General features: G+C 40.9%; 1 protein-coding gene across 6 annotated transcripts in view; it reads left to right on the top strand.

Moving 5' to 3' along the window:
* Positions 1–25,339, top strand: part of NRP1 (neuropilin 1) — a 138,856-nt gene that overhangs the window by 103,240 nt on the left and 10,277 nt on the right. For 4 of the 6 annotated variants that reach the window (XM_049624782.1, XM_049624783.1, XM_049624784.1 and 1 more), the window contains 5 exons: positions 4,695–5,026; positions 9,581–9,725; positions 13,128–13,232; positions 17,595–17,654; positions 23,409–23,546. In XM_049624782.1, the coding sequence (XP_049480739.1) occupies positions 4,695–5,026; positions 9,581–9,725; positions 13,128–13,232; positions 17,595–17,654; positions 23,409–23,546 (780 nt within the window). The remainder of the gene's footprint in view (positions 1–4,694; positions 5,027–9,580; positions 9,726–13,127; positions 13,233–17,594; positions 17,655–23,408; positions 23,547–25,339) is intronic. The other 2 variants (XM_049624786.1, XM_049624785.1) reach the window with 1 other exon arrangement.

The following is a 25,339-nucleotide window of genomic DNA, read 5'->3' as shown; positions in this document are numbered from 1 at the left end:
AAATTGAAAGTATTTATAATACACTTGGCCTAGAGTCAGTGTTAACTAAATGGTACCCAGTAAATTACACAGTGAATGGTACTGCATGAACTGAACCTAGGACAAGTCCCAGCAAGCAGAGTTTTCTTCTTGATGACCAGAAGCAGATAGTTTTCAGCTTTCAGAGGCCCTAGTCCCCTCAGAATAGAGACTGATGCAAGAGAACAAGGCTGCAGTGTCCCTGCTGGACTGTAAGATCCGTGAAAGCAGGGGCCATGTTTGCCTTACTTTCTATTGTATCCTGTATGCCTGGAACAAGTGCTCAATACATTTATTTTTGAATGAATGAATGGATGAATGAATTGCAGTTCTATCCACAAATGACTGAATTTCAAAATACCACCCTCTCCTCTTCAGTTGGCAATTCCTAACTTAAACTGGATTAAAACAAACAAAAACTATTGAATTAAGTTATCCTGTGAATACATCACTCGACTTCCGAAGTCTCCAGAGCCCTTAAGTTTTAACCTAATTTTTGTATTCAGAAATTATTTTTTAGAAATACAATAATCCTAGAGAAGCCAGAGTATACAGTGTGGTCACCATGTAGAGATATAAAGAAAACAAGATTGGAGCAAAAACCATTCTGTTTTAAAGGTGATTGCCAAAGGAGCATTTTCATTATTTTGACAAAGCAGGCTTCATCATTTCGGCAAATATGGATATGTGGGGAAGATAGTCTTGGAGGATTACTGCTTGATGTATGAGAACATACCACAAACTCGTTTAACTTGTGTTTGTTAACCAGAAGTGTCTTAACTGGTACTTCTGCTCACATCAGTGTGTTCCTATGTTAATCAAAGTTTGGAGGGATGATCTCAGGTGCCACAATATCCTGAGTCATCATGGGAAGATTAAATTATGCTCACTCAGTTTCACCCATCAAATGCAGTTATCATGAATGAACCCTCTCATTCTCTAAAACAGAGTATTTGATTTACCAGTATATCTCAGTTTTCCTATTAAAACTGTATAATTTTACCATAATATATCAATGAAAAGAATGACCTTAATTCCCCACCACAGAACTCATCTCTCCCTTCCATCTAATATTGCTTTTTAAGTTGTCAAACAGGGTTGCCAGGTAAAATACAGAATGTCCAGTTAAATTTGATGCCAATAAATGACAAAGAATTTTTTAGTATAAGTATGTCCCATGCAATATTTGGGACATACTTATACCAAAAAATTATTCATTATTTTAAATTCTAATTTAGTCTGGCATCCTGTTTCCTGTTTTGTTGTTTTTCTTTGATTGTTTGCTAAATTTGGCAACACTATTTCCAAAGGATTTGACATGCAGCCAGGCTAAAGCACATCTGAGCAAGCCTGCTATGGAAGAATAGAACTAGATCCTAGCATCTTATTCAAACCTTGAAATGTTAGTGTAACTTTTCTCCTAATCATTGCTAAAAGTGAGTTATTAAATTGTTGAATTAATAATTGTTATTTAACATTGTTAAAAGTGCTAATTTTTAGTTAAAGGCAAATCAATGTGCCTCTTCACTGTTCTTTTTTGGATGAGGCAGACTTATAGAAGGAACAAGGGTCTAACTGTACTGTGGATATGTTAGCAGAATGGGGGCTGGGCATCACTAGGTTTGTTGATATGTAAACTCTGCCTTAGCCAAGTCTGCATTAGAGAAAGGACGTTAATCTGGTAATGGTTGTGCTCTCCTTACAATATTCAAGTTAATTGTGTTTTTGTCCAGATGGTAACATCTGGTACTTATTACTAGCTAAACATTTTCTTTATAAAAGCTGATTTTGAATCAGACAGGTGTGACCACAGTGACCAAAAATGTGACTTCTATTTTTAGCACTACAATTTCATAGACTTTGTATAATTTTTTTTTTAATCCTCATTGAATTTATTGTATCCAGGTCCCAGCCAAGAGCAGCTACTGTGACTGAATTACAGGAAAGGGTGCTTGAGAAAAATGGCAGTTGCCTTTATTGTGTTAATAAGTTGATTCACTTATCAAATATTTGTTAAGTAAATACCATAGAAAGCAGGGCTCAAGGAGTCCTAGAAAAAATTTAAATATGACTTGGCTCATGTCCTCAAAGACAAAATCTGGTGAGGCCAGTAGCAGCGATCCAAGGAGCTGCATAGGGTCATCAATATAGAGAAATGCACAAAAGTGCTAAAGAAGATTCTCATAGAAAGAAAACCATGCCTAGTGGGAAATATTGGGAAAATTGTAGCATTAAAAAATGGCTCAAGATTTGTAGTGGTTTAGGTAGTGGGAAGGGCAAGATAATGGGGACTTCCTAGTGGAGGGAACAGAATGAAAGAAAGCCTCCCTCCATCCCACCCCCATAAGGAAGTTTTTCATTCCATTATTTATGCCTGTCACAAATGGGGTAAAATGAGGAGAGGCTTTCAAGGCTGCAGTATGGAAGACAGGACATGCATAATTCCGAGCCAGGACTGAATGCTTGGATAAAGAAATGGCATGACGGATAAAGAAATGGCATGACCTGACATGTACGACTCAGTGGAAAGTATCTGAGCAATTAACTCTTAAAGACCAGCTGATAACATGGACACAGTTTAATCTCATTAAATGCATGCCTCTCATTTAGGATGGCTATATTTTTTAAGCTAAATTTTAGTTATATTATGCAGAATTGAGTTGTTTCAAAGAAAAATAGGTTATCATTCTTATGCATGTCTTTGATTGAGCATACAGTTTTGAGAATAATTGAATGATTTGTTATTAAGTGGCCAATCAATTAATCAATGATTGATACTCTCCTTATGCTCAGAAGCTACTTGGACTGCTGCAGAAGATGTAAAAAGATCTGACGCTGTTTGTTGCTTTTTTTTTTTAAATGTTTATTTATTTTTGAGACAGAGAGTGAACAGGGGAGGGTCAGAGAGAGAGGGAGACACAGAATCTAAAGCAGGCTCCTTCCAGGCTCTGAGCTGTCAGCACAGGGCCTGACGCAGGGCTCGAACCCACGAACTCTGAGATCATGACCTGAGCCGAAGTTGAATGCTTAACTGACTGAGCCACCCAGGTGCCCCTGATGCTGTTTGTTGCTTTTGAGAAATTTATAATTTAGCTGTGGATGCAAGATAACCAATCTTAAAGCATGGAGAGAACAATTTAATGCTAAACTGTGTGCTACTTCCTGCACATGCAATCATATTTCTGACAAGGGAGACTTTGGAATAAAGGCTAGAATAGTTTCAGACGTTTTCATGAAGTGTTTAAGATGGGTTTTAAAATTTCAGCAGAACTTACCTCTGTCAACAGGAGGATAAGGGGCAGCAGGAACATTTTGAGCAAAGATAATGATGAGGATTGTATCTAGGGTATACAAAAAGATGGATTCACTGAAATATGCTGTCAGTAAGAGGAAACAAAATTAGATAAACAGAATGAAACCAAAATGAAGATTTCAAAGGCTGGATAGACTTTTTATATAGTCCTATAAATAATGGGGGTACATGGAAATTTTTTAAAGCTCTCTTTCTTTTATTATTGTGGTGAATACACATCACATAAAATTTATAATTTTGGCCATTTTAAGTGTACAATTAAGTTGTGTGAAGTACAATCACATTATTGTGCAGCCATCACCACACTCCATCTTCATAGCTTTTCACGATCACAAACTGAAACTCTGTACCCATTAAATACCACCTCCCCATTCCTGCCTCCCACCAGTTCCTGTGGCCACCATTCTACTTCCTCTCTTTGTGTATTTGAATCCTCTCCATACCCCACATCAATGGAATCATACAATATTTGTCCTTTTGTGTCTGGCTTATTTTACTTAGCAATGGAAGATTTTTGAGCTTAAGAATGACATTGCAAAAAAAATTTTTTTATGGAAAGTGAATTGGCAGTTATGGATGGTATAGATTCATAACTGGGGTCTGACAAGCCAACCAGACCAGTTAGCACCTTGGCCAGGAGGGTGCAGACCAGAGTAATGCCAAAAGGAAATGAGGACCACAAGGCAGGACCAACCAACATACTTTTTTTTTTTTTTTTAAATGAAAATATGACAGGATTTAGTAGCAGAACAGGAATGGAATATATAAAATAGAGAAAGACTAGATGACTAGGCAGAAACTAGCTGGTTGGCGGTTCCACTGGTTAAAACACAGAGTTTGATAAAGAGATTCAGTATCAAGGGGAAAAGGACCGTTTGGGTTTGGACATGGTACGTTTGTGACGACAATGGGATTTTCGTGTGGAAAGCTCCTACAGCAGTTAGAACAAGGGGTGGGCAGAACAGCCTCCGGCTGTTGGAATTACTGATTTCCTATCTCCAGCCTATCATAAACTGAACCTCTGTTGGGCAGGGCCTGTACTGGATCTAGGGCTAAGTTCTAGATACCAAAGGGACTGGAACATCAGTACTTTGACATTAAGCTTGGAAGAACTCAAAAATGGGGAAATGTATATCTTCACGGAAGAGTTTCCTTCTTGGAATGTGAGTGTGGGAGGGAGTGCTATAAGTCTAGGAGAAAGGTTTGAGGGAGGGAGAGCTTTGGTTTAATGTCAAATGATCCAGAGACTTAAAAATGTATATGAATGGGTACAATGTTCCTATTCAGTCTGTGGTATTCTCTTTCTAAGCATGGAGAGTTATAGAAAATCATTTTACATCATCTATTTCATTCCACCCTCTAGATTATCCTTGCTCTGGCATGTTGGGTATGGTGTCTGGACTGATCTCTGACTCCCAGATAACAGCATCAAACCAAGGGGACAGAAACTGGATGCCTGAAAATATTCGCCTGGTAACCAGTCGCTCCGGCTGGGCACTGCCACCTGCTCCTCACCCATACATAAACGAGTGGCTCCAAGTGGACCTGGGGGAAGAGAAGATTGTGAGGGGCATCATCATTCAGGGGGGGAAGCACAGGGAAAACAAGGTGTTCATGAGGAAATTCAAGATCGGGTACAGCAACAATGGCTCAGACTGGAAAATGATCATGGATGACAGCAAGCGCAAGGCTAAGGTGAGATCCAGGGATGGGAGCAGCTGCTGGGGAGGAAGTCATGTCATTGACTTAAATCCAGGACCTCCAGCATTTTCCTGAGGAAGTACGACTTTGTATTTCTTTTAAGCCATGACATCAGTGGAAGTGTGGATGGTGTCCGTAAGACCCCCATTCTAGGGAAGACAGGAATGAGATGCTAAAAGTGGTATCTGAGATCAACGCAGAAAAGAATTACATTGCTGGCCGCCTCTCCTTCCTTAGGGAACAGGGGAAAGCTCGACACTCAGGAGACAGGGCGGCCCAGAGCCTGGGAGCCTGGGGACTGACAGGGCAACCCAGCAGAAACTCAGAATCTCTCAACAAATTTTAATCTGTTAGCCACTGCCCCACCCCCATCCCTTTTCCCTTCTCTCACCCATCCCTCATTTAAGTGGTTTTTGGGGGGTTTTTGTTGCTGGATTTTATTTGTTTTTTTTGTTTTTTTTTTTTTTTACATTTTAATTGTGGTGACATACACATAACCTAAAATTTACCATCTTAACCTTTTCAGATGTAAAGTTCAGTGGTGTTAGGTACATTCCTACTGTTGTGCAACCGATCTCCAGAACTTCCTCATCTTGCAAAACTGAGAATCTGTACCCACCCCGCAATGACTCCCATTTCCTGATGCCCCAGCTCCTGGCGACCACCATTCCACTTTCTGTCTCTGTGAATTTGACTTCTTCAGGAGCCTCCCATAAGTGGAATTATACAATATTTGTTCCTTTGTGACTGGCTTACTTTACTTAGCACAGTGTCCTCAAGTTGGAGCAACAGGATTCCATTTCTTTTCAAAGCTGAATGATACTCTACTGTATGCACATACCACATTTTGTGTATCCATTCATCCACCTATTGCCACTTTCATTGTTTCTGCCTTTTGGCTTTTGTGAATAATGCTGGAGTATGTTTTTTTATGCCTTGGAACCTTTTAAAATACACTTGGCTCTTGATCCAATGATAAGGGAGATATTCCAACATTCATCACAACACGTGGTATCGTTTTTTTTTTTTTAACCAAACAGATTCTTTAGGGATTATGTTTTACTCAGGCTGGTGGTCAAACTAATTTGCGTTTTCTTTTTTTTAGTATATGTGCTGCCGAAGTGAGCACTGATTTGCATTTTCTGAGCACACAACACCAGCTAGGCCTGATGATGGCTGGTTTGAGTGTGAATAAGTAACAACCCATAGACCATCAGTTCTGTGTGCACTGAGGGAAGTATTCAGCTGATGGCACTTCTCACACCCAACACAACTGGCTTTCCATTCCAGCTTTTGCATCTCCGCTTTGCTCAGGACCTACTCCTTTTGTGAAAAGATTTTAGCCCATTGGAGGGAACGTTATCCTTGCTCCTACTCTAAACGACTGTGGTGATGTGCCTTGAATATAGTGACTCAGGCCAAGGGCTTTGCAGGCAGGAAACAAAAGCCCAATGGCACAGCCAGATCCCCCTCTGTCCAGAAGCTGGACTCTGCAGAGACCACCTGTCCCCACTGGCTACCTATCCACCAAGGCCGTGGTCAGCACCAGTGTGGCAGGCCACTGACAGTGATGATGCTGTCGGAAATGTAAGAATCTCTCTCCAATCTCGCCCCTACTTAACTTGTGGTTTCTAAACCATTTCCAGTGTTTTTTTTTTTTAAATCTACATTACAGCTACTTTCCTTCTTGTGTTCATTTCATTCCCCACCCCCTTTATGCCTGCCCGTCTTGTTTTGATAAAAGAAAAAGTAAAATAAACACCAGAAACCGGAGTTCCCCTTAAGAGCCCATCTTTTCAGAGGAGTTGTGAGCCTTCTGACTTTGTCACAAAGTGTGAATATGCCACACATCAGCAGCATCCTGGTGCTGTTGTGACAACAGCAGGTGTTGTGACACCTTCAACATGAGGGTTCTAGGAGAGAAAGAAAACAAATTACCATATGCTTTGGATAAGGTGCCTCATCGAGTCTGCAATTAAGTCTAGAGCTATCACTCTACTGTAGTACATTGCGCATAGAATTCCACCAGGAGCCAGCACGCAGGTTTCGATCTTAACAAAAAACTCCACTCATGAGTATGTGAGATTTTTCTCCTCAAATGTGATCTTATCCGTCATTATCATCCCCCTATGATATTTAAAACCACAAAAGCCTCTAAATTATTTACATAGAGCCTAATCTGTCATTCCTGACATGTCCTTCTCCTTAAATAAAATCTTTAAGATGCAAAAGGACATGGGTAAAGCCTTCAGTTTAGGTGCAGTGCATATTACTAAATTGTATAATGATACTTAAAACATACTCTATTTAAACTTACAAATGAAGGTCACCTGCTTAGGATGCCAAGTATCTTTTGTGTAATAGTAGAATGAGTACTGGGTTTTATGAATAAAACAGTACTTTGATGGCTATAAAATCCCCTATATCCTGCTCCTCACTTCCTACCCTCAAGTAGTACATGATGGACAAGGTATATCAGAGTCTTTGAATTAAGCAGAGAGGAGATCTAAATGCTTAAATCCCTCTTCTTCTAAACCACGGTGAGTAACAGAACACAAAGATATTTCATAAACAATCTTATGTTAGCAGTGTTAGCTCATTTCCATATAGATCCTCGCTGCTAATATTCTTTCCAGCTCATCACGGACAGCTTTTATAATTTTCTACATTGTCCTAATTCTTTACTCAAGTTAAAATTAGAAGAAGAGCTGGGAGTCTATAGCTATAAGTGCTTTTCTCCTGTGATTGTTGGAGCTATATTAACATAGAACAGGCATGCATAGTAATGTTGTTTTCATTATAATTATATCTCACTGATGACACTTAATTGGGCCTAACAATAATATATGTCAGATTCCCAATTATTGGAAGCAACTGTGTTCCATCAAGAGTGCAGAACCCCAATAATGATTTTACTCTTCAAAATAGAGAAGGCGGCTTTAGGGGAAGAAGTGAGTCTGTGTTAACCATGTCCTTTAGATTTCTGGAGACTTTTCTGGATTGGATAGGACCAATTAATTTATTTCTGGAACTCAGAGAACCTCTGGCCAGATCACAGTCAACCCAATCTGTCTGTTTTCACTTACATGTGTGTCCCTTTTAGCCCTGATATTTCTACCACTGAATGATCACATCTTTTGCTGGCTTATGACATCTTGATCCAGGAATCGGGTATGGTCCCTGCTCCTGACTGACATGGCCTGGTGGCTGGCCATCCACTCAATCTAATCTACCAGTCAGTAACCAAACTGCAATACATTTAAAGAAAAATTAAGGAAACTAAGTATGTGGCCTTGGTTATAGACCTTAGTTGCCTGAATGTAATGAGATTAGACATGATTATTTCTAAGGGCAGAGGCATCATAGCAGTGTGGTGAAGGGCCCCAATTAAGACTGCCTAGGTTTGAATCCTGGCTCTGACACTTACTGTACGTATGGCCTTGGGCAAATTACTTGACGTCTCTGTGCCTCACCTGTCAACTGAGGATAATGATAGAATGTACCTCAAGGAGTTGTTTTGAGGATTAAATGAATTAATATACTTTAAGCACTTAGAACAACGCCTTGCACCAGGAAACATGATGCGATGTTTCATGTATAACAAGACACTCGCAATGATAAGGCAACTTGATTTTCCTAATCTCCTTCCCCACCTCCCTTTAGGGGTAGGATTAAAGAATAATGTTGGGAGAAGAGGATAGAAGAAGGCTTATCTATTTCTTGAAAAAAATATTGTTCCATTTTCTTATGATTCCACTCAAGGATTTTGACCTTCCTGTCAATGTAAAAAAGGAAATAAAATAATCAAGTAGCAGCACGGGCAATGGGTGGCCTGGCCCCTGAAGAATGTCACAGTGACTTCAAGTCAGGAATGTATTTCAAAAAAAGGAGTCCATTCACACTGCAGTTCAGCCAGGCATCAGAGCCTCACTTGATAGCCAGGGCCCTTGTTACTTTCCTGAGAGGCTCTTTTATCTACAAATGCCTCCAACTGGTGGTTCTGCTTAAGTAAATAGCAATTTCAATGAGTTGGAATAACCCCAGTTCCTAACTAAATAGCACTTGTACTACATTAAATTTAATATCTCCTTCTTCAGGAATTTAATCACTCCCTCTTCTACAGGTTTTAGCAAACTAGGACCCACTTCTTTAAGAGAATGTAACAGGAGTCGTCACTGAAAATGTGGTGTCTAACATAGCTCTGAAAAATGGCAGCTTCTCTTCCTGACTTCTCTTCCTCCACCTCAAGGAGGTGGTAGAAGTGTCACTTCTTGAAGGCACATCAGCATAGCATTGAAATCGTGTCTCATTAAATCCTCAGCTTCTGGTATAGCCTCAGTGTGTACTTCAAAGTTTCTGAGAAATGACATCTGTCACTTCTTAGAGAAGGTTTAGTTGTCCCCCCCCCCCTTTCTCATTTATGAAAGAAATGTCAGCCATTTACGAGGTGGTGGGATGGGGTCTGTTTCTCTGCCCTATTAAGAGTCCTGGAGGGATTCCTCTATCAAAACGGAGGTTTTATTGATAATGGTGTTTCTCCTACTTCAGTCTTTTGAAGGAAACAACAACTACGATACACCAGAGCTACGGACTTTTCCACCTCTTTCCACACGATTCATCAGGATCTACCCTGAGAGAGCCACTCATGGAGGACTGGGGCTGAGGATGGAGCTGCTGGGCTGTGAAGTGGAAGGTAATTACAAAGTCCTGAGTCCCTTCTAGTTTCCCGCTTTTTAATCTCTTTCTTCATGCATTTATGCCCCTGATGGCGCGGCTGCAAATTGCCAGCTTTTTCCCCTGGGTGATCCTACCTTGTGCCTGTCAGTCTGTGAGGCTCGACGTTCTAGCACATTCCACCAAACAGTGCCTTCAGAATCCCACTTTTGTATTGGTTGTTTGTGGAACTCTCCTCAGATTCTTTGGGTTGCCTTCTTTGACTTTTTTAAGTTTCCTGAGGTGAAATTTGCATAACATAAAATTCACCATTTTTAAGTAAACGATTCAGTGGCATTTAGTACATTCACAGTTATTTTTGCGACCACCACTTTTATCTAGTTCCAAAGCAAAACCCCCACCCATCAAGCAATTTCCCCTAGACCCCTGGCAATCACTAATTCCTTTGACTTTTTAGTGTTGTTTAGCCATCTGTGTCCCATTCAACTTTCTGTCTGCAGTGTTGACTGCCATCTCATACTAGTGGGAAACAGCATTTGACAGACAGAACCACCACCATTATCTTGAATGAACTGCTTAGGCTACTGCAGAGAAACAAAACTTTACATGAGATAATATGTATGAATGTACGGTGAGGTCTGTTTGAGGATATTACTGCATACACTTATCATATGAAAGTCATCTCAAGGACAAATTCAGCTCACACACTGACCTCAGAACTGCACTTACCTCTGCATTTTTTAATCACATAATAAATAAAAGGAATGTTTGAAAAATGATATGATAGTTGTTTATTGTACCATCTAATGCTTTTGTGCATTAGAATTCCCATCTGCCTTAGATTTGGGCATAAAGAGTAACCAATTTTTCCATCCCCGTAAAGGTCTTTCTCTAGTTTAGCTCAAAGAATGGCTATTGTTGGTACCCAGATGTTAATCAATTGAGCATATGCTCATGGTTGTTTCAAAGAATGCTTTTTAATATCACCTTCTTGTGGTTTCAAAATTATTTGTGTTTTGAGCTACCCAAATATAATTACATTCTTGAGCACATTAAACATCATAAAACTTTTCTTATGCACTAAAGAATCTGAAGCTATAAATCACCATACTAGTGAATAATTCATAGCTACTTTTGTATGTATTTATTTTAAAGCAGGCCATTATCTCCCATTCTTTATTGTGTAGTTGTTTCCTTATCTGTAGTCATATCTCAGACCTCTGAATTATCCAGTCACTATCAGCACAGACTAAGAATGACTATGTGCCAGGACTTTGGCAAAGATACCAAGAAACAAAGAGGGATGGGCAGATTGAACCCACTGCAGACAATGTTCGTTCCATTTACTGGGAAACGTGTTCATCTGGAAAAGGGAGTTGGTTGCCATGATGCAGGTCATCAGCCTGGATTCTAGAAAGCAACACTGATTTAAGAGGTGGAATGAATGGATGGCTGAAAAGACTGAGGTTGGTGGCAGTTTGCCAGTGTCAACTCTGTAGTGAGAGGTACAAATCGTTGGTGAAGAGATTTGCCACAGATGTTTCCAAGCACTCACAAAAGTGAGGAAGTTGCCCTTAGCCATAAGAGAAACCAACATCCGGGGAAAGTAATGTCAAAACTTTTTGACACAATCTGTGAAAGGGAGTGTTTGTTTTTTTTTTTTTTTCTTCCTTAAAATGATTAACAGGCCCTATTAAAATATCTGCTTCATGACTGTGCCATGGGACATACCTAGAGGGATACGGGAAGACGGTGAGATATAGCTGAGCCTTCTGCAAGTGTCTATCCTGTTTGGGGCTAGCATTTACAAGACACAATTAGAGAATCACAGAAGATAAAATATATCCAAGTAGTAAAATTGGGAAATAAAAATTATCCACTTTCTATTTTTTAAATTTAAACCAGGTACTACCCTGGGCCACTTCCAATGAGGAATTCCTCCTTTATAAATCCCATAAGGAATGCAGATGAATAGAGAGTTTAAAATACTTAAAAGTGGCATGTAACTCAGTGAATACAAGCATCTGGATTAGCAGGGAGGACTCCGCTGATTCACTGATAGCAGTAAGTGGAGCCTAAAATGTGTGTGTATGCATTTCACAAAGTCTAGATGGTGTGCCTAAACACTGTGCACATTCTCTGTACACATTCCTAGTGTGTGCTCTGGGCAGCTGAGGAAGTTGAAGCTAGCTAAATTTCTTTCTTTTTTTTTTTTTTTTTTAATGCTTATTTATTTATTTTGAGAGGGGGGTGTGTCAGAGAAAGAATCCTAAGCAGGGTTTGCGCCGTCAGCTCAGAGCTGGACACAGTGCTCCATCTCATGAGATCATGACCTGAGCCGAAATCAAGAGTCGGACACTTAACCGACTGAGCCACCCAGGCGCTCCTAACTACATTTCTATATTTGTCATAACTCTGCTCAGTAATTAAGCACAATAACAAAGACTATCAATTTTTTTATTGAGAAAGAAGCAGTTACCAACACATTCCCAGACACATGGCCAGAAGCTATTAGAGAACAGGCCCCCACTCCCAGTATCTTGTCTGGTTCTCAGACATTGAGAGCCGTACATTATCTCAAGCCTTGCAAAGTGAAAGGTAATGCCAAAAACTGTAAAATATTAAACAGATTGCAAGAATGAGTAACAGGCTGAAAAATAATAGACCAAACTAAGTTTAAAGAACTTCAAAAGCAGTCTTTGATTAATGTTGGCTACCTTTCAACTACACACTCAAAGATACAGGAATACCTGTCCACAGTGGAATGCAGTCTTCCGGGAGTTAAGGGAAAATGACCCCAGGACATCTAAGACAGCTCCTCTCAAATACCTGCTCTGGAAAGGGGGATCACAAGTTGAGAAGCTTACTTAAAGAGAAATGGAGTCATTCACAATTTTCTTTCTTTTTTTTTTTTTTTTTAAAGAACAACATTGTACTAAAAGTGAATCTTGAGACTCCCTTTTGGAGAAAAATTCTAATACAAACCTAGCAAGCTTAGCTAATACTAAGAAAGTAAAAGAATTCATGACAGGCGAATTCTCTAGCCCATTGAGAATGTAAGGAAAAACAGTTGAAGCAGAATCTCTGTCATCAAAGTTCTCAATTCCAGGGTCATGAATAAATAACCAGTGAGAATGCAAGCACTTTTCACAAAAAGGATGTTTATGTAGATAGCAATGTATAAAATGCTAGGGCAGCCAGCTCTACTGAACAGATATGGATCAAATACCAAAACAAAGCAGTCCCCAATGAATTCTGCCAAATCCAAGTAGATTTAGCTCCTGAAAGGGAGGCGAATCATGCTCCTGGCCTTCTTACCACAGATTAGAGTTTTCTGCAAAGGTGTTAGCAGACTCAATAGCCAGAGCCTTGCAAATGCATTTCAGAGGTGTGAGGTAGTAATCCTTGGATCTTGTTTCAGCACCTACAGCTGGACCGACCACTCCCAACGGGAACCTGGTAGACGAGTGTGATGATGACCAGGCCAACTGCCACAGCGGAACAGGTGATGACTTCCAGCTCACAGGTGCAGAAACCATCTTCATCCCATTGCTGTGCCATTTCAGTCATGTCGTAGTGGAGACCTGCTAGTGCATGTCTGTTCATGTTTGTGTAGCTCCTCACGGTGGCAGCCATCATCAACTGGGGTCACTGCTTCCTTTCCTCATGCCGTCTGCCGCCGCCGTTTGACACAATTATTTTAGCCATTTTCAGAGCCAGAGGCTAGGATTTTCTTAATTCCATAAGAATTTCTCTATGGATCCATGTGCTAAACTCATCCTCACCTTCAAACCCCCACCCCCCACAACACGTGCACCACCCCTACACAACCACACACTTTAGAATGTTTATTTGCATTTTTGAACAAGGGGAAAATGCTTTGAGTGGAACCTTTACCCACTAATTGATGAAATTAGGCTTATATTTGAAATGCAGCTTTTAAGTTAGGGTTTTGTAAATCATTTTTACATTGAAATTTACAAAGGCTGAATTACTTCTTATTTCACATCAGCAACGACTAGCAAATGTATCAGGGACGGTGTGTGCCAAATACCTCACTAATTAATTTAGAGTATTACTCCATAACATTCTAAAACCCTAAGAGCTACAAAGTGACCTTCTCTTCTACTTGGAATGGCAGAGGAAATATTAGACAAGTGGGGAAATGGGATTGTACCACTTGGAAATTGGCCAAGGCAGTAGGATTTTCACCCTATTGTTGCCAAAGGCACTGTGGGACCTTTATTGCCACTTGGGTCAAATGCAGTTTCATATAGCATCTGACTCTCATTTTAGATTAAACATGAGCCCTTGGATACAGGTCTGTATTTTTAGCCAGAGGTGACTCAGAGAGCCCACATAATTAATTTCCATGGGCGAAACTGAAGGCGTTACCATGTAACTTCATAATAGTGCCGTGTTATTGGCTAATGCATTAATGTAAAAATCTGGAAGGAAATGTCCCACAGTACATTTCCAATTACTTCAAAAGCTCTCCTCTGAAGGAGGAAGAGAGCTCGGCACTCAGATAGAATAAGAGGTGAAATGTAGCTCAGAGACATAGTACCATGAACTTGGTTTACATTTAAATCCCAGCTCCTAAGGCTGTCTCCCTCCAAACTTCCAGGCTAATCACTTACAGTCATAGGGCCAATAAATGTTACTATGGGCTTTTGAAAACAAATCTTGTGTGTAAGCAGCCAAAAGCCACAAAAATTAATTAATGTAGACGCATTTTCTTTGTGAGATGTCAAGTTCAAGCTGAAAACCCTACAGCTGATGTTAAGAACAGAGTACCATTCTATGAACCAGGTCCTGTGGAACCTTCCCAGGATTGCTTGTAAACACCCTGACACAGACCTCAGGCTCTTTGTGGACCCTGTCACACATCTGTAGTGAAATTCCTCATAAAAAGGAACGACTGTAGTCATCACAGTATACCCTTTCAATTGCCCTCTTGTGGAGAAGGTTCTTTTCTTTATAAACCCTAAAGTGGTCAGTTAATATTGATTAGAAACAAAGCCTCAGATTTACTTCTCATATCAGAACAACCAACCTTCTCATTTTTGGATCAGTTCATGACTGAATCAATTGAAACTGAACCCTTTGAATGAAATAGGGCAAGTATGTTAGCCTGGAGCAAATTATGTATGCCAAACGAGTAACAAACCACAGAAAATGGGTCATTTATAGTAGAAACACTGACAGTCTTTTAAATGTACAAGGTTATAGTTTATCTATAGCATTTAACATCATTTATTGGTAAGATAGAAAAAGTTCTAGTTTTTTTTTTTTTTTTTTACATATTACAATGGCAAAAAAAAGTTATTTTCTCGAGCCAGCCTATTTGTCTCAACATTTCTATGAATCAGACATATGTTAAGAACTTCCAGAGGTATTGATAATGCCTGCTCTACGCCCCCATCGAAGAGGTGATTTCAGAAGGCATCTCATGTTTCAAATTCATTTATTGCATTGCAGCCAGTTTTGGGTTTTCTTCTTGTTGTTGCTGTTTTTACTTGTTTTGCTTTATGAAGTTACTTGTTCTCCTTTTCTGAGAAAGGGTGTGCTCCTATGTAAGCTTTTCTGCAAGGAGCAAAATCCTCCCTGACCCAGGTATCGCCTTGCATGGAAACAGCTCACATCCTAGGCTCACACACACTCCTTGCTCCTTCAGTCACAGGCTTTGCTGACAGAGCCTCAAACTTGGCACGTTGAGTGTAATGGAGCCAAAGTGAAAGCATCCTCACCTTATCCTGATAGGAGGGGGTGTGGAAATTAGGATGAATGCTCTCTTTCATGGTGTTTGGTTCCTTAATGCAGATGGTGTCCCTTTAATTTCTCCTCCTGGGTTGGCTGCTTTGAATATAGTGGCGAATAAGTATTTTAGCAAAATGCTCATTACTTACAAACAACACTGAATTCCAGGTGAACTCTACCAAAATGCATGGAAATGAGGAGAGATTTTGCTCTCCCACACTGCTTGCCAAGGTGAAAATTCACCCCTGAAGTTACTCATTTGCAAATGCTGTTGAAGTCATTAGATAATACAATTAGCTTCAAAGGCACCAGGAGGCCAAATTTCTCATTGGGTCTGTGCGTACCCAACATCAGAGTTTGGCTCCCAACGTATAACAAAACTGATAATGCATATCAGTTTTAAAAAGTGAATTTTCACCTTGAGTCTTTCTCCCTTGAGACCACTGGGAACAGAATGCTAATGTATTCTGGCCTCCCTCCAATTCTGCCATTATAGATTCACCTCCTTAACCCATAATGTATATAATTCTTTCTTCCTAATGCTTGCCTCATTGAGGCCACGCACACGTGTGACCGCTCATCCAGCGTATTTGCTGGGAAAGCAAGGGTAACATGACTTGGTGCTGTAGTCGATTAGCTCCAAAATCTTCATACCATCCCAAGAGCATGATTTTACTGCTCTCTGATTCATGATCTAGATGATTTCTGCTCTGTGGCAGCTACAGGGTGAAACTAGGACCTGGCCAGAATAGAGATGATCACACATCTTTATTGAATGATCCTACTGGAAGGTGTACAATGGCACCTTATAACCACCTCCCAAACTTTCCCTGATACTCATGAGCCCACCCCATGTCCTTCCCCTGAGTCTGCCCTGGGCTTTCCCTCTTGGGGTAACAAATAGATTATCTCTGATCATAATCTGCAAAACAGATACACATAAGGAGAAATGGCTCCAACACCTTATGTAATAAACAGCAAACCGGTGTTTCCCCTGCACTTAGTGGGTTATAAGCCTCACCTGAGAAGCTTTTGCAAATTCAGATTTAAAGGCCTGAACTTTGGACATTCTGGTTCAAGGAGTTCCAAGGAGGACAGGCGGATTGGCAGCTGCAGTTTCAGCCAGCGTTCAGGTGATTCTTGTGTTTGGCAAGTTCAAGAACACGACTTTAAAACAGAAGTGTAGGGGCACCTGGTGGCTCAGTTGGTTAAGCTCAGGTCCTGATCTTGTGGTTCATGGGTTTGAGCCCCACATCTAGCTCTGTGCTGACAGCTCAGAGCCTGGAGCCTGCTTCAGATTCTGTATCTCCAGCTCTCTCTGCCCCTCCCTCTCTCTCTCAAAAATAAACAAACATTAAAAAAACTAAACCAGAACCAGAAGTGTAATAATGAGGAGGAGCAGAAAATGGAAGCGCCAGGGTGCAGAAGAAAAGAGGGTGGAGCTAAATCAGCACCTGGTTCCCTCACCAGGAATTCCAAAGTTGCCCCACTGATTGAGAGCTCACAACATTCAGGATATTCTTTGTGCAAACTTCCAGTTCTCTGGGCCTGTGAACTTTTTCTGCAGCTTCTCCAAATCACACACTGGGCAGAATATTTGTCCTTGGGAAAAATAAACAACTACAGCAGCAAAAGAAAGGAACTGCTGTCGCCCTCTTAAACCTACAGTTTTCAAAATAGAATGTGGGGAGCAGCCCTACACCGCCCCTGAAGGCACACATCTGAAACCTTGGGAAACTATTTGAAGCTTAAGAGGCCCAGGTCAAGTTTAATTCCCAAGTCACTGGGGACTTGTGGAGGCTTTTGCCCTTCACTGTCACAATGGTGTAGCACGCTTAGCCTGGGAACCAGGGAATGCCCTTGGAACAAAGTCTGAGACTGTCCATACCTCCTGGATGCTTTATGAGCAAATGTGTTGAGTAAAAACTAGTGGTTTATTTGAACTTGCTATCGTGGTGGACAAAATCTAAGTAAAACAAATTACTACAGGCAGAATTAAAGGAAGGATTTTCTGTGGAAAATGTTCGCCTCTAACAGATGTATGCACACATGCAGCATTTCTTTAATGCTTATTATCCCCAATGCTTACTTTTTCTCATTTTTGTCTGTCACTATTTTTGTTTTTCAGGTGGGACCACCGTGCTGACCACAGAAAAACCAACAATAATAGACAGCACAATACAATCAGGTATCCAACAAAACAAAATGGCGTAGATTCCACGTGTGCTTCTCCCCCTCCCCCCCTCCAAATAGTGCATGTCCGCCCCCCTCCACGCCCTGAAATAGTGCCCTGCGCAGCTTCTTGGTTTCGGTTTCCCCCAAAGTCCTAGAAGAGGGACGCCACGCAGCATCTGGTCTCTAAGCATGAGCCATAAATATTGCTTTCCTTTCATCCACATGTATGTGCAGCCGGGAGTGAGGTTTCCTTCTCCATCAGTAATTGCCAAATGGTGACAATCCCAGCTCCCGACTGAAGGAACTGAGTAACATACTTTGTTTAACGCAGCACATCTAGGACATGGACTGTGTTTGCAAACTACAGGAGAAGGAAATCTCACAGGCAGCAGCCTATTTATTTTCATCACAATTCTGCAAAACCGAGACAGGCAAAGTTTGTCAGTTTTGCCTGCCACGAAGTTGGCAGTTTGACAACAGCGTTTCCAGTGGGCGTGCCACGAAGTGGGGTGCAGGAAACCAGGGCTCTGATTGTGCGGGGGGAGAGCGGCGCCCTCGGGAGCGCCTCCGCATCCTTTTATTCATAGGAAAGCATAATGACTTTTCAAACCCTTGGCTTGCTGTTTATCAGCGGCCAGCGGCAGTGAAATGGCAGCCTCCCCCCTTCTCTCTTTTGTATTTTGTTAGTATTCTGTAAAATTCTTCCCCCCAGACACACACGAAGGGAAATGGTCAGTATAAGCAATCAGAGGTTTTAAATACTTTAAAGTTAATCATTAGAGTAAGGTGACCAGGTCAGTTTTCCAGCTTCTCCCATTTCCTTTATTGAAGCTCACTCAGCCTTGGCCTCCACAGTCATTTATTAATGGGGCGTGTGGTGTATATCAATGTTTCCTCAACAGTATGACACTACCCAGCTAGGCAGAAAGTAGAAAGGACTGCTCTAATTAGTATGCTTCCTTAAAGGACACTGTCACCGTTGACCTGATTAAACTGCAAAACAAACTTCTCTTCACTTGAACTTAACCCCAAGTTTCCCTGTGGTGTGCTCAGGTTGACAGAGTTCTTGCTACCCCATGGCTCAGACACCCCCAACTACGGAAAGGTGAAACAGAAGAGTATCTGTTCACCTAAATTCAGAAAAAACTATAGTCCAAAGTACTTTACAAGTTATAAAGTATGGCCTTCAGGGGTTGTGCAACCACGCTGGATGGCTGCAGTTGGTCATGAGTGAAGCCCGGCCCCTCGCTTGTTTCCTGACTTTTCTGGGGGCCCTTGGCCCTCTTGGGTGGTTTTCTGTGGAGTAACTGCCGGCTGGCTTTTTGTGACCTTCTGTCATAGGGAAGAGGGCTGAGGTGAAAACATGAAGTTCTAATGATGTAACAAACATATTAACTGCTCTGTTAGTTTTTTCTCTTGCCAGAGAGTTAATTAAAACCACTCTAAGGGGCGGCCAGGTGGCTCAGTTGGTTAAGCGTCTGACTTTGGCTAGGTCATGATCTCAGAGTTCGTGGGTTTGAGCCCTGCGGCAGGCTCTGTGCTGACAGTTCAGAGCCTGGAGCCTGCTTTGGATTCTGTGTCTCCTTCTCTCTCTGCCCCTCCTCGGCTTGCATGCTCTCTCTCTCTCTCTCTCTGTGTCTCTCAAAAATAATAAACATTAAGGGGCGCCTGGGTGGCTCAGTCGGTTAAGCGTCCGACTTCGGCTCAGGTCACGATCTCGCGGTCCGTGGGTTCGGGCCCCGCGTCGGGCTCTGGGCTGATGGCTCAGGGCCTGGAGCCTGCTTCCGATTCTGTGTCTCCCTCTCTCTCTGCCCCTCCCCCGTTCATGCTCTGTCTCTCTCTGTCTCAAAAATAAATAAACATTAAAAAAAAAATTTTAAAAAAATAATAAACATTAAATTTTTTTTAATAAATATTTTTAAAAATTAAAAAATAAAGCCACTCTGAAGTTGCCAATGAACTTGTTTCAACTCCTCTCTCCTCTTGCCTATCAAAAGAGCTAGGGATCATTTAAAAACTAAAAGTGAGCAACAGTTCTAGAGAAAATGGAAAGGTATACACCGGATTCCAAAATGGGATAATTCTCCCTGGAGGTGGAAGGTTAGGCATGACTTTGTGAATGCATTCGGTTTGTGCATGAGTTCAAGGGCCAGCCATCTCAGAGGGTGTACTGTGGTCAGAGCACAGATGTACAGATCGAGAACCAGTAAGACCCATAGCGACCACCATCTAAACCAGTTTATGTCAAACCAGAGCTTACTGATAAAGGCTGTCTGCTCTGGTTTTGAGTTCCACAAATGACCTTGGTTTCCTGTTTTTCCATTGCTTGAGTCCTGAATCTGTCTCCCAGTCTTTGTGGATAATGGATAGTCTGACCTTCTTTGAGGAGTTCTGTTCATTGTCACCTTCTGGCTAAACCAATGCTCAGAACAGTTCAGTAGGCCCAGAGTGTACATAAAGTCAGAGGCCAAGTCTGATTTTGAGGTGTTCACCCAGTGGTGGGACCCACCTATCTGATAATTTGATCTACACTGTTCTGCAGTTTTCAGATTCTTTGGACATCTTTACAAGCAGCAAACTGAACCCCTGAACTTTCATCTAATCTCATTTTGCTGAAACCATTAGATACTCAAGCAGAGTCTTAAAATTTCATTTTTGTGGATTCTTATCAATATAATAAACTCAGTGGATATATAACATTCATATACTGCCTCGGTTGTAATCAGATGCATAAAAGCCTATTAATGCTTTGCCAGGAAATGATGAGAAACCCTGCATTTTAAATCTAACTCCCCCTGCTGAAACATCTCACCCTCTGAGGATCTGCAAACACTCCTATAGCAGCTCAGAGTATATTCCTAACCTCTGATTACATGGGCCTGAGCACCTCCACTTATTTGGACTGAAAGACCAGTCTGTGAGTAAGCTAGTTAACATCCTCAAAAGAAGTTTTGAAAAGCAGATTCTAAAATTAAATCCTTGTGCATATATGGTGCTAATGATTTGACTGTGGGCAAGATAGTTCAACAATTGCAGCTGGTGCGTGCTCACAGCGGCTGTAAATTTGTTTTAAGTTCAGAATATTGTTTCCTGCTATTTTTAAGAGTCAAGAAGGGATTTAGCCAGATTATTCCCAATGAATTTAATGAGAATCATGCAGCCACAGGGCCTGGAGAATATTTTGAAGACGGAAAGGTCAATAGTCCTATATACTTAACTTCATTCATCAATTTGCTTTTTTCTCTTTCTCTTTCCTCTTTTCTGTTTCTGTCCTTCTTTTTTCCTCCCTCAATCTCTTTTTTCTTTCCCTTCCCTATAAATGTTTGTGTATATTTTATGTGTTTAATAGCCTTTCTGGCCAGGCTTGAATTTTCAACATTTTCTCACCCCACACCCCTCGCCACCATATGCATTGATTAAAAAAAAAAAAAAAAAAAAAAAAAAAAAAAGAGTATTTCCTTTAAATTAGCAAGATTGCCAGAGATTATATGATTGGGACAAGAAGATGAAAGAGTAGTAAAATACATAACGTTAGAGCAGATTGCCTTGTTAAATTCCTAGGACTGGAAAAAACATGAGAAGATAAACACAGACCACTGAGCAGTACAGCTGCAGAAATGCTTGAGTCCTCCTTTCAAGCAAGGCTGTCCTATGTCCTGGTCATTACCAAAACATCCAAGTTCATATATTGTATTGTTATCACCAGAAAATTAAGAGCCAAAATAATGCATGGTGTGGTTTTCTATACTATACAATAATAATTTGATGTATTAACCAGAAATACAACCAGCAATGTGTGTGCTGTAATGGCTTGCTGCCTTCCTACATGTGCATGTCTTCTAAACTACATTTAAGGAGGAAACTCAAAACCACACACATATTAACATTTTCCAATATTAACATTTTCTAACATGAGATTATGCGGCAGTACATTCCAGGTTTGTGGGTGTTGACATCCAAGGTTGCTCAACCATTCAGTCACTGTTCAATGGACTGTAGTTCATCTGCATAATTCAATCTTGCTGCTCAAAAGTGTGGTAAATTTTGGAGAGGGTTTCTCATGCTTTAAGAAGCCCTATTTCATGGTTAGGATAAACTAGACATGAAATATATCACTCCAGTGACACCATAGCTGTGAAATACAGCCCTTTTGCACTAACACAAAGTCCGCACGTTATATGCATCACGTGGCTCACACTAGAGTTACTTTCCCAAACTGGCCCTAGGCACCCTTCCACCCCTCACCCCTCGGGAGGTCTCCTTGTCCCTGGATGGGAGAATCCATCCAGTTCCCTTTTGACAATGCATATGGTGCATTCCTTCCAAAATTCTACATTAGCATTTGAAAAGGGTTCCTTGGAAACTAAAAATGCAAAGTAAATCATCCTTATCTATTCACTAAATCTTCCCATTAAAATCCCTCCCGCCATTGTTAAAGTGGGGGAGGGGCAATGGAGCCCAGGCTCCGAGAAGAAAGCAGGCTACGTCGTGTTAAACGCGGACAAAGTTAAAGATCAAAGCGAGCTAGGATCTCAGGCTGACCCTAATACAACATACGATACTATACCTCCCTTATTGTACATAGGAATTGTTTGAGGAATGTTCAAGATCCAATTGGCGAGACGCCCTGGGCACCTTTCTCTCCGTTTCAATGCTGCCATCTTGTGGACTACCTAAACTCAAGAAGCGGTGACCTTCCTTCATTAGAGAAAACAGCCGCGCTTTGTGTGTTTAATTTTATGTAATGGGGGAGGAGTGGGCCTGGCAGAGGCAGGAGAATTTTATCTTTAGGATTATTTTTATTATTCGCTTCAGTTTACCAAAAACAAAATCCAAGCCATTATGATTTCATTTTTTCCATACTTAACAAGAGAAGCTACTTCTAAGAAAAAAGGGAGTTGAGTAAAAAAAGTAAAGCTATGGGGGTTTAAAAAAACACCACAGTCAAATAGCACCTTGTAGAACACACAAAATAAATAATCCCTCTGAGAATCCATTCATACTTTCTTTTTAGATTCCAAAGGAAACACTTTGAACATGAAAAAAAAATTTTTTTTTAATGCGCAGCTATTTAAAAATGCTTTGGCTTTACGTGAACTTGCCTGGGTTTTAAGTGGGGTGAACAATTTACATACACATTTTAAAATTCACTAAAAAAGCAGAAACTTACATTTAAAATTGATTGACCTGATACAAAGCACAGAAGAAAAAATAATCTTAAGAAATGCTTCAGAGATCTGACCTAAAGACCTGAGGCATTAGCCAGAATGGTGAGAATACACATAGCCTCCAGAATGAGACATCCAGCCCAGTCACATTTCTAGACTTTTAAGGTTCACAGGTCAATCTGTACTTAAGATTCTTTTCATTGGTGGATATCAATTTATATAATACTCAAGAATAGAGTATCTTTCATATTAAATATTGTGGACCAAGGGAGAATGCTACAGATGTAATATATATGCCTTGGAAAGTAACCTTTCTGGAAATTTTATGTAAAACCAATTTGGCAGGCAGTCCATAATCTTTTTAAAGCTGGATAAAAAAAAAAAAAATCCTAAACGTGATTTTGCAAACATTTTGACATCTCCATGCGTCTTTTGAGTTTCCTGGTAATCCTGGATTTTGTGGCTTTCCCAGAATTTTCAAACATACGTTAAGTTATATAAATTGTGCCTTCTGTGAGCAAATTAAAGGCCTTTCTGACCTAAATGATTAAATTTGTCTTTCTCTGCTTTTCTCTATATTTCTTTTCCACCCACTGAAGAGTTTCCAACATACGGTTTTAACTGCGAATTTGGCTGGGGCTCTCACAAGACATTCTGTCACTGGGAACATGACAATCACGTGCAGCTCAAGTGGAGCGTGTTGACCAGCAAAACCGGACCGATTCAGGATCACACAGGTAACGGAGAGTTCACTTCAGCCTCATTTCTTTGAATTAGCAAAGGTGTGGCTATGGAGGGTTTCTGTGGTCTGTGGGACCAGCGGTGTTTGAAAAGCATACCATGCGTTCACTCATGCCTTCCTTTCCTGGAATTACCAAGCTCTCCTTTCCTAGAAGGGATGCTTATCCGCCAAGTGGTAGAGAAAGCTGATTAAATTTGGCAACTGGCTGCCTCTCTGGTAAATAGCAAACTGGGTAAAGATGTGTGAATAAGTACCTGTTTCATACTTTTCCTGAGCTGTTTATGGCAATTTCAAGTATACTCAAACAGAAAAGGCTTAGTGAAATGAACCCTATATGTATATAACCCAACTTCAACAGGCACTAAATCACAGGACTCTTATTTTATCCCTATCACCCCTGACTCTGGATTATTTTGAAGCAAGTCCAGACATATGTCATCTCATTTATTTTGCAGCTAAAGAAACAATAAGTGAGACTATTGCTTGCTCTTTCTTGACCCTTGACGTGGAAGTGGAAGAAGGTGGGGTGGGATTCTTATTCTTTAGAGGAAGGTTGTAAATCTAGCCCATTTTTTCTGAGCAGGTGGAAACCTCACCCCACGCCACCTCCTGTCTTGCTTTCCTGCTAAGATTAATGAGGGGCAGAGGGATGGGCTGGGGGTTACAGGGGGCTGACAGCCACTCCAAGAACTTTTTATCCACCACCATCCTGTTTTCCTCTTAGTCATCTTGTCACCCAGTGTAAAGATCCAGCGGTGTCCTACAAAGACCACATATACACACACTCCCATACACAACAGATACAACCCACCGACTTCTACCCTACTCAGGGAGACTTACAGGACTGTTCACTGAAGAGGTGGCTTCTCAAATGATACCTTTGAGGGGCATTTTCTGAGGCTGAGAAATCTCATTAAGCAAAATTGCCCCATGCTAGGGCTTTGGGCCAGTGGGTCAGTGGGCCAATGGACGGGCAGAGGGCACTTCATGCCTCTCCCATTTTATTGTTCACTTCTTTTCCCCCAGTGAATATAACCATTAAGTAGGTTGAATTGGCCGCCTTCCACCACAGCTACCTCTTTTCCTAATGAGAATGACAAGGAAATTGGATAAAATTGGACTCCTTCAATTCTGAGACACTTTCAATTGAATCTTAAGACAAGCAGTTTTAGAAAACTTAAAATACTTTGACTGTAAATGGCACTGTACATATAAATGGCATCAAATTAACCAAATGCAATTAGCTGAAATGAAGGCAGTAATGGTGGAAAAATTGATGCAAAGTGAAGCAAAATGGCTCAGTAGGATCTGACATTCAAAGGAGGTTAAAAGCTATGTTAGCCAGAGACAAAAGCTAAAAGGCTTGCAGAAGTAAAGTGCTAATTGAGAAAATGAAGACAGAGTTCCTGACCCAGAACTGTGATAAAACCCCTGAAAGGGAAAAATATCAACGCTTTATGTGTTGGAGTATCAGAAAAGGAGGGCTTGTCTTAGATTAACAGCTGAGAAGTGTGATTCCTTCAGAAGGATTTGTCTCTTTTGTTCTCCCAGACACCCAGATTTACCAGGTCTGCCCTGAAGAGAAAAAGCCTCCTGTAGCACTAGGAAGGCAATCATTTGCTGAGAGAGAGGGGCGAGACTGATATCTGAAAGGCAGGAACTTGTTAACATAAAAATCCTAGACGAAAAGAGCCTACACCCAGCACACATGCACATGGACCGACATTACACAGTATTCCGCACTTTGCAAATCAGACCTGGAGATTTCTTTAAATTAGCAATATCTAG

Source organism: Panthera uncia, chromosome B4 (genome assembly GCF_023721935.1).
Source record: "Panthera uncia isolate 11264 chromosome B4, Puncia_PCG_1.0, whole genome shotgun sequence".
NCBI classification, from domain to species: domain Eukaryota; kingdom Metazoa; phylum Chordata; class Mammalia; order Carnivora; family Felidae; genus Panthera; species Panthera uncia.
This window is presented reverse-complemented; position numbering and strand designations above follow the sequence as displayed.